At 38.1% G+C, this 9694-nt stretch overlaps 1 protein-coding gene across 2 annotated transcripts in view; it reads right to left on the bottom strand.

The window, feature by feature from the left end:
• Positions 1-584: 584 nt before the first annotated feature.
• Positions 585-9694, bottom strand: part of LOC148426806 (transmembrane protein 65-like) — a 29846-nt gene continuing 20736 nt past the window's right edge. For both annotated transcript variants that reach the window (XM_088411909.1, XM_088411910.1), the window contains 3 exons: positions 9137-9179; positions 3281-3386; positions 585-2471 (listed from right to left, as the gene is read on the bottom strand). In XM_088411909.1, coding sequence (XP_088268035.1) covers positions 2325-2471; positions 3281-3386; positions 9137-9179 — 296 coding nt within the window. In that variant the 3' untranslated portion in view covers positions 585-2324. The remainder of the gene's footprint in view (positions 2472-3280; positions 3387-9136; positions 9180-9694) is intronic.

Raw genomic sequence — 9694 nt, 5'->3', positions numbered from 1 at the left:
ACATTGCCCGTCAAATGTTTGGAAACACCTTCAAATTCATTTATTGGGACACATATATATATATATATATATATATATATATATATATATATATATATATATATATATATATATTTAGGATTGTGTGTATATTTAATGAATATTTATTTAAGTTTGTTATTTAGATCACAATGCTGAGGTACTTATCTACAACACAGGAAATGTTTAAATTAAAAAAAAAAAAAACTATTAGAAAAGGTATTTCCAAATGTTGACTGGTGTTCTCAAGCTTTCACTCCAACTCAGCTGGGATAGGGTAAAGCTCACCCGAACCTTATTAAGAACATGGGCTGTACAAAATGCATGTTTAATGAGATCAGTGATTAGTTCACTGTGCCCGAGAATTATGGTTAGGGTTAGGTTGTTCTTTTATTGGGGATATCATTTTTATATTGTCAATAAAGCAACTACGGCCAACCCACCATTAATTATGAACAATAAATTATACAATTGTGTACATTTTTAAAATTTTAATATTATTTGGAAATATATTTTTCTATACATGACAAAAGCTCTATGACACCTAGACAGAGTGTACTCCCCAATTGAATATTTGAGTGTTTATTAAAGGCAGATGAAAAAACAAAACAAAAAAATCCTTCAAATCTTTTAACAACCCATGCTGAAATAAGCATGCGGCTTGTAACCACTTCTCAAGTTTTGATACAAACTAATCAGGAAAATAAATAACTAGTACATGCATTTTCAAACCTCCCACAAAATAACAGTCGTCATGACAACAGCAATAAAAATAAACAGCGTTCATTTAATACTATCAAGTAGTGTATGTGTCTCATACTCATCATAATTCCTATTTTCTGGTGCGGGTTGCAGTCGTATTACAGTTTCTCTACAAATAAGACATCAAGTAGGAAAAGATAAATGAGTAAAATGAATGGGAACACTTTCTCATTACTTAATAATGTTAACGGCTAAACGTAGTCATATTCATCCAACTCAATTCATGTGCTTTGTTATATTTATATTCCATCCTGTCATATGGAGATGACGTATATGATAAGTTAAAATAACTTTGCCAGTTTTCAGCATGCTAATAAATTCAAGTTTACAGAACAAAACAGGATTGGAATGTAAGCGATTCAATGCATGTGCTGAATGGTCAAACAATCACAACCAAAAGATCATAACCAAAACAAAAACAAAAAAAAAGCATTTTTGATTTCAACTAACTAATGAATAGTTATAAATAAATACAACATTAGGTGTTAAACGTAGAATTAGAGTAGCGATTATAGACAGTAAATAAAATGCAAAGTGGTGAAAACACAATCGAGAACCTGGAGGGCAATTGACATCGATCTGCTACTAAGAGGGAACGAACTATAATAAAAATGAATAGTTTTGGACTGCTGCTTCCAAACTCGCTTATTTCCATTTTAGGGACAGCATCTGATAACAACAAGAAAAATTCTCCCAATTGACAAGTACAATTTCTGATATTCATTGAGCTCCATGAGAGGGATGAACTATTTGAGACTTTGCATCTTATGTACTCCCACAATATTACATGTTTTGTTTTTTTTTCAAAGTCAACATTACGATTTTTTTAAGGGGATTTGTTCATCTGGCTCTTGGATTTGATCTTGAGTGTATCCAATAATGGCACCTCGAAAGGTAGGAGTCTCAACCAGCAGAGTGCAGTAGAGACACAAAATATTGCACTCATTCAATTCCACTCGGAGGTCATGTGACAAGATATCTGTTGAATTCATTTTCAAAAAATGTTCATCCATCCATGTCAGTGACAAATGACAGATAGAACAATTAAATGCTCTCCCACTAGATGGCAGAAGGCGCAATGAAGAGAACAAAAGCTTTGTGTTAGACTGAGAAGACCCGCATTTCTCACTGACAAGAGAAACGAGATCGTCATTATTTCAGTAGACAGTGTCTCCTTTTTTTTTTTTTTTTTTTTTTTTAGACTTTTTAGCTTGTTTTTGGTACTGTCAAATATGTGTTTAGCTCAATAAAATTTGGGGATGAACTCCCATACGCCTGATGATAGTCAACATTTAAAACTAAAACAAGTTAAATGTTCCCATATTAGACGTCTTTAAAATGCTGCTACATCATAAAACATGATGTTAAAGTTAAAGTCCATTTCCTCTAGCTCCCATTAGCAAACTGATGATGATGATGATTATGATGTCTGGAGCATACGTCCATGTGCTTCACTTTCAAGAAGGTCTTCAAGATCGGAAGCCTTGGGCTATTTGGGCGTCTTTATTTATTCATTTTTTTTGTCCATGGGTCCAAAGTGAGCTTCACTTTTTGTCGTGAGCGGCAGCGGGCGTTTGCGTCTTGTCCTTCTTGGCGTCCTTGTTGCCGTCTTTCTTGTCGTCGTCGTCGCTGAAGAAGAGGAGGGGGAACATGCCCAGGATGCAGCCGATGCCCACGCCGATGGCTTTGCCCTGCGAGCAAATGTGAAAAGTTACGGGAGCTAAACGTGAAATTTGTCCGTCTAATTGCAGGACCAATAAATGGAAAAACAAAAACCTTGATTTCCTTTCGCACATTTTCCAAGAAAAAGCGGCTCTGAAGATTGACGTGAACTTTTGCTGTCCCCATTTTAGGTGCTTGACAAATCAAACCGTGCGGAGCTAATTACATCTGGCGGCGCACAGGCTGCTCGCTATTGAAAATCTTTCAGGTGTAATGTTCCTTCCGACATCAAGCGATCTAAAGGGCACAATGTAGACGTCTAACTTTTATTTGAGGCAATGCGGAACAAATTAAAGCCATCAATGCCTGCAGCTGCTTACCTAGCTTGTAAATGCGGCGCGATATAATAATTGTCCTAATTAATTCAGTTTTGCTTGAGTAAACCCTCACCAATTTGAAAGTCTATTTAATCTTTAACACCGCAGCAAACACAAATGAACCTGCCTCCGTTCAGCACTCGAGAAGAAGCAAAACTTGTTGACCGATAGCATGGATGTACAAGCGGCAAATTTGGGACACAACCTTGGTTGACCTGGTGTGACCTCCTTTGGACCGGGATACTCCACCAATATCATGTACTACTACAGTAGATGACAGATCCTAATCTCTTTATTAGAGATGCATCATAAATATATTTCAAAATCGATAACTTAACAATCCACGTTCCTTATGACTTTTAAGAAGGTATTTTAAGTGCGTTCTTTTTACATATTGTGGCTTCATTGTTTAGCACCATTTGGCAGGTGTTTGCCTCTCTTCAGCAGGTTACGTTACCAACCGAGTGGGAGCTGACTCTGGTCTGCCACATGTCGGCCTGCTTTGGACTCAGGTCAGGAATTTGCATCCCCAGTCGGGATGCCAAAGCCTCCACGTAACCTGCCAGCCTGGAGAGTTCATTGAAAAGGACAGAAATGAATTAAAAAAGAAAGGCGAGTCAAAACATCTCAACTTTATATATATATATATATATATATATATATATATATATATATATATATATATTTTTTTTTTTTTAAATTGATGACAGTGTTTTAGTATGAACAGACGGCATTCATTTGAACTAAGATGATATCTGCTGCTTCACAGGTGGCGTGCTATCTGCATGCACTCCAATTTTCCCCCACACCCAAAAAAACATGTTTGTTAGGTTAAGTGAAGACTCAAAATTGTCCACAGGTGTGAAGTAATTAGCAAGTAGCGACCAGGGAAATGACTCAAAATGAGGTAGATTAAATGTGCATTATGTGATTTGTGACCATAAAGCGTGAAGAGCATGTCGCCGCCCGAAATGGATGCGTCAACATCTTGACAGTTTTATTATTCGGGGGGCACGGAGTCAAATCATCGATGTGCCATAAATCAATCATTTTTTGACCAGTGTTCCCATCTTCTCTCTCCCAAGGGACGCCTGCTGCAAAACAGCAGCCCAAAACCTCGATTTTTCCTCACTTATGCCTTCAATCACACCCACATCCAATCCATCTACGGAACTCCCAAAACACATGCAAAACAGAAGACCGCTGATTATAAGAAAAATTTTAAAATCAATTTGGCACTTCATCATTTTGTGTGCTAAACAACATTAACTTGGTTTGATCCCTTACAATGGCCACTTTGGTTCAAGTTTCATTTGACTGTCACCAACATGAGGTGACCCTAAAAAATACTATGGTCAAAAAGTATAAGGACTGGCAGAAAAAGGACTGTCAAAAAGCGGGCTTTGGAATGATTACGGAACAACTGGATTGATGTTCTCAATGACTCATCTGTGATCTTGTGAAGGATTTTCAAATTGGATTGCTACAAAGTTATTCATCACGAAAGGAAAACAGGAGGGAATGCGGTGCCACCGATACTTTTTGACACTTTTGACAACATTTTCATTTTTATCCACCACAGTTACAAAATATTGCGACCCAACCCGTCCGTATTTCGCTGACATGCAGTTCCAGTGTGACAAATGTGTCCATAACATTTGAAGTTATAACTAAATGACATATTTAACGGCCACTCAGCCCCTCAGTGACAAACAAATGTCAAGTCAGCGCCGTTGAGAGATGACAAATGTCCTATTTGAGAAGGTAGGTGCAAACACAATATTTTAAAGATGACTTTAAGCATAGTGGAACAGAAACTAAACATCAATCTATTTTCTCCAGCGGAAATCCTGTTTGGGGCTGCTGAAAGCTGGAGACTGTCCAAACTGACTTTGCCTGACTTCACACCCCGGACTGTCGCCAGTCAACCATTCACACTCAGGCAGACACCGAGTGGGAAGTGAAACCACGCTGCCTGCACACAAGTTAGGCGAATGCAGCACTTTGCAATAGGGGAATGATAAGAAACTATCACAGCACCACAAATAGTGGCCCAGAGGTGTCTTTTTACAAGGGCTTGGAAAGAATCGCTGGTGACTCTTGAAAAAAAATGCTGAATCTGAATTTTCACATTTGAGTCAAATTGTCATCAACGTGTCATCACGTTCAGCCATCAAATGAGGATCGTATTAAACTTAAGCTATCAGTCAACGTAGCACACCTTTGTCATGACTTGGCTGTTGACGTCTTACGGCATGCTAACATGAATATAGTTTGCAAAATAGGATGCCGGACCAGAGAAACCCTCCTTTGTTAGGGAATCTTAGCGCTGGCCGGCTGGCTCGACGAACACGACATTGATGGATTTCAAAGTGTACTAAAAGGGGAAAAAAAAAACAACTTGGGGTCTGTCGTTTACCAGTGTAGGCCGAGTTTAAAGTAAGTGATTTTACATTAAAAATGAAAAGACTTCCATGTAGCTAGCCACGTGGCCAGGTTAAGAACATTGGCCGGTTAGTACACTAAGATTGTTTCCAAAATATGAATGGTGCGGCTTGGTAAAGTGCTCCAAACAACATATAGTGTAGATAAAGCCATTATGTCCAAATTGGATTTTTCATTCGTTGGACAAGGATGGGTTTTCCAGCAAAGGTACCCCGTTTTGAATGGATTTGGAACTTTTTTGGTTAAATGGTACGCAAATTTGGGGTACGACTATTTACCCAATCCAAAAGCTGGGTGCTATCAATGTTAGAAAAGAAATGCTAACAATAGTTAAGGCGGAGTGAGAGTTATATTCACGTCAAAACAGATGTAGTCTGGGTACTTGTGTAATTAATAAAATGGTAACAGTTTGAATTGTGCTGAGATTAAAGAGGATAGGATATAGGATATAATGATAATGACCCCTGGATTTATCTTTATAGTCAGTTTGTGGGTCATAACATAGAGAGTGCAGATATTTTTCTCTCCACTATTATTCCCTGGAGGCACAAATTGAATTCTTTTTGGCCTCCGCCCTTAACATTTCTAGGTCCAATTATATGTTATATAGCGGGTCCTTCCTGGCTGTGCTGAAAAGGAGCAGATGAATTGGCTCATGAAAAGAACAGCAGCTGAGACTGTGTTGGCAAATAAGACTTGAGCTGTCAGCACATATGCACACATACAGTCCATGTACACATAAAGGCACCGTGATTAAACAAGCAATAGACACTTTAGCTTGTGAATGCAAGAGAGCAGTAAAGTTCACACACGGCCCTAAAGGAACACCTCTTAATTTTATGATTGAAGGAAGAGGCTCGAGAGGACCACCGGCTTCTGACCTTTCCCATTAAACGGCAATGGACATGATGTATTTGGGGATGGGGAAAGAATTGGTGACTTGGGAGGTTACGGCTCATATCTAACTTGCATGATTTGAGTGACAGGTACGTCCTTTGGAAGATTTATTTTGCGGTTGGACATCTCATGTCTAATGTTCTTGTTGTCGTACAATTTGGACCCGGATCAGAAATTTCAGAAAATCTTGTTTTTAGCAATACATTGCTTGTTTTTTGGCATATATTAGAGAATCTATTATTTAAAAAGAACGGTGGGTGTCGAAAGGTGGAGGGTGTCGAGAGATGAAGGCAGTAGTCAAGAAGTTAGATGAGATAAACAGACTCCAACCTTGGTTTGAAAAGTTGACATATTGGATCTTTTTACATTTTACAGACTTAGTTTTCCACCATTGCAACAAGGAAAAAATCTTAGCAATTAATGAATAATGCGAATTTACAACACACATAACATTTAAAATGCACATTTATTTATTTATTTACACATGAATAGCAGTTTAGAATGTTAAGTTCTTAAACCAGTCTTCAGTTACCACTGGCTGATATATAGTATAAATTAAAAGCTTGGAAACACCTTCAAATTCAAATGGCCTTCTACATATGAAGAGGTCTCTTATAATAACGCACAGCTGGGAAGTGAACATCGACCCAATCAGAAAGCATGATCTACAAAATAAGCCTAACTTAGAGAATACCAAGATAAGCAACGTTGTTATCCGCGCACAAGACGCCTACGTTATGTTTTGATTAAAAATGCTTTGTTTTCCTCAATATTTTTTCATAACGTCAATGACTTAAGGAATAATATACTTGCTATAAAAAAAAAGATGATTATGAACTTCTGATTGGTACTGCACATGTATTTGGAGTAGCGAAGGAAGACAAGCGAAGCCCACACCTCTGATGTGAGCCAGCAGCGATACCACCATGCTTTCCCAAACTAACAATTACACTGGGAAAAAAAAATGACAAAAAAAACAAGTACAAAAATCAATTCATTGAGCTTTGATGTAGCGCGCTTGGGTGGATTATACAGGAATTAATTCCAACTATTTGAGCAGTCTGCCTGAAATTGAGCAAACAGATGAAGCGAGGGCAAAGCAGAAGCCAGCCTGTAATTCATGCAAATGTATGGGTGCAAGGATATATTTGGCTATTTGTCATTTGGCCTTGCCTGGAAAAGAGATGATTTCCACCAGAGCAGTATGAATAATCAATGAGTTCAATAGCCTGGGATCATATTGCTTTTCAATACATTGTTTACATAAGTTATTTTCTATTTAGACGGCTCATGTGTCATTCGACTCTTAGGACTTCATAACAGAATTTGTATTTGGGCTACAATTACACATGTGGTTTCCTCCATTTTGCTCCTGAAATTGAATATGAAATGTGACACCACAGTTGCGAAGAAGCAGCTCTCTGCTTCTCTCACATCTGACCCGATATGGTCTCACCTTGACAACCCACAGCGGGGGTGTTCTCCAGATTGTGACAGAAGAGCACATACACCTCAGGGGGCGTGTATATGTATGCGAGTGTAAAAAGGCCACAACAATGTGAGACATCTATCATGGAGTCATACGGTGAAACATCCTTGCTGATGTTTTGTGTGCTGCATCTGTGCAACTGCGAGCCTGTTACTTTTGTGAGCGATGCAGTCCTGTTTTTTGAATTTCCCTAGCAAGGCAACAATTACTGTACTACTTGCCGTCTTGCATAAATATGCCACTATGTAAAATAGTGTATGTAAAGATAGATTTTTATTTTATGTTGTATGGTTAGGGTTCACCTTATGTATTTATGATTACCTTAATAAAATATGAAAAGATACATAGTTCCTGTAAAAGAGGTTCAGAAGGTATCAGATGCATGCTGCTCTGCTTCTCTTCATTCAAATTAGTTTGTGTCAACGTTTTCTTTTGTCATGAAATCCATTTAACATTTAGAAAACAATCCCCGAGGCAAAATTAAATCAATTAAAATAATCTGGATTTTGAGACTGAATACTGTGCAAATCTGACAACTGCGCTGTTTGATGCAAAATAGTACAACTAATACTGCTGATATTTAATTTGCTTTTGACATGGAGCTCATCATCATGGCTGATATCATATCAGATGTCTATAGCAGTCTTAGTTGATGAAAACATATGTATTAACTATGTTACAAATTTGCTGTTTAAAGTCATTGGCTCTCCCTCCAAATGCAGTTCTAGCCAGACATATGCTGAAGCCCTTACTTTGGTTATTTCTCGACTGTATTTTACATTACGGAGTAGCATACTTAGCGACCTCTCGTTTGCTTGGGGTGGAAAGGGTAGTTCACCACAAATGAGAGGATCTGCACGACGCAGCTTATTTGCTGATGCTGCTCCAAGAGTAAGGGCGACAGGATGAAAATTACACTTTTTTTTTTTTTTAAATCATTTTGGAGCTGGTTTGTGTGACCTGTAGCATGCCACTGATTGGTGAGCTTGGAGGATTAAGCCTTTAAACGAAAACACAGCTGTGACAATGCCCAAATTGCGCCTATTGTTTGGTCCTAAAACAATACATTGGCCAGCCCAAGCGGTGGCGGCGAGGGTTTAGGAGCAGTGGGCTATCACTCCTAAATGAATGTAGACGAAACACTGTTTACTTTATTTTGCAAAGAAAATCCCTAAAAAACTCAAAAAGAAGTCACTTCATAATATTGAATGGCCTCTGAGACAATAGTCTCAAAGGTGTACCAAATGTGTTACGCGCTGTATAATTAAACATATTTCCACACTGAGCGAAATGATCATTTCATCACTCATTTATCCTTTCCAAAGTGCACTGTAAAAGTGGTAACAATAAAATGCATTGTGCCTCAAATCAGCGCTCGCGAGTCACAAATCTCATTTCAAGTCACTGTATGTGCTTAAGTGCGTGGAGGCGAGCGTGTGTGCTGATAGGTGTATCTGCATATGTATGAGTGCGAACTTTTTCTTACCCGAGTCCTGCCAGATCAGACACCAAGTTGCCAAGAGCGGCAGCTGAGGAAGAAAGAGATGAGAGTTGAAGACTGAAATTTGCATCAAGCATAGCCAACAGTGATTTGTTTGACAGAAATATTCGAAGATAAAAATAGTTTAGAGTGACAGTGTCAAATATATATTAATTTAAGAAAAAGAACATTATTGTGTTTGCAGTTGCCGAAATGTTTACTTCATTTCTCAAAAGAGTCAAGCTATTAGAAACAGTCATACATCCATCCACAAAGCTACGAACAAGCATTCACGCATCCCATTGCACCTAAAGGACAATTTAGACTGTCCAATACACCTGCCATGAATGTTTTTGGAATGTGGGAGGAAGCTGGAATTGAACCTCTGAACTGTGAAGCAGACATGCTAACTAGTTAGAGCTGCACGATTATGGCCAACATAATAATCACAATTATTTTGGTCAATACTGATATCACAATTATTAATCACGATTCTTAATCATGTTTGGTCAAACATGTCTATTTATTGCCTTCATTTTTAAACAAGCTGTATATAACCAAGGC

Source organism: Hippichthys cyanospilos, chromosome 3, assembly GCF_059441005.1.
Source record: "Hippichthys cyanospilos isolate Australia breed blue-spotted pipefish chromosome 3, RoL_Hcya_1.0, whole genome shotgun sequence".
In the NCBI taxonomy this organism is placed as follows: Eukaryota; Metazoa; Chordata; class Actinopteri; order Syngnathiformes; family Syngnathidae; genus Hippichthys; species Hippichthys cyanospilos.
Note: the sequence above shows the minus strand (reverse complement) of the source record. Positions and strands in the feature narration are given on the sequence as shown.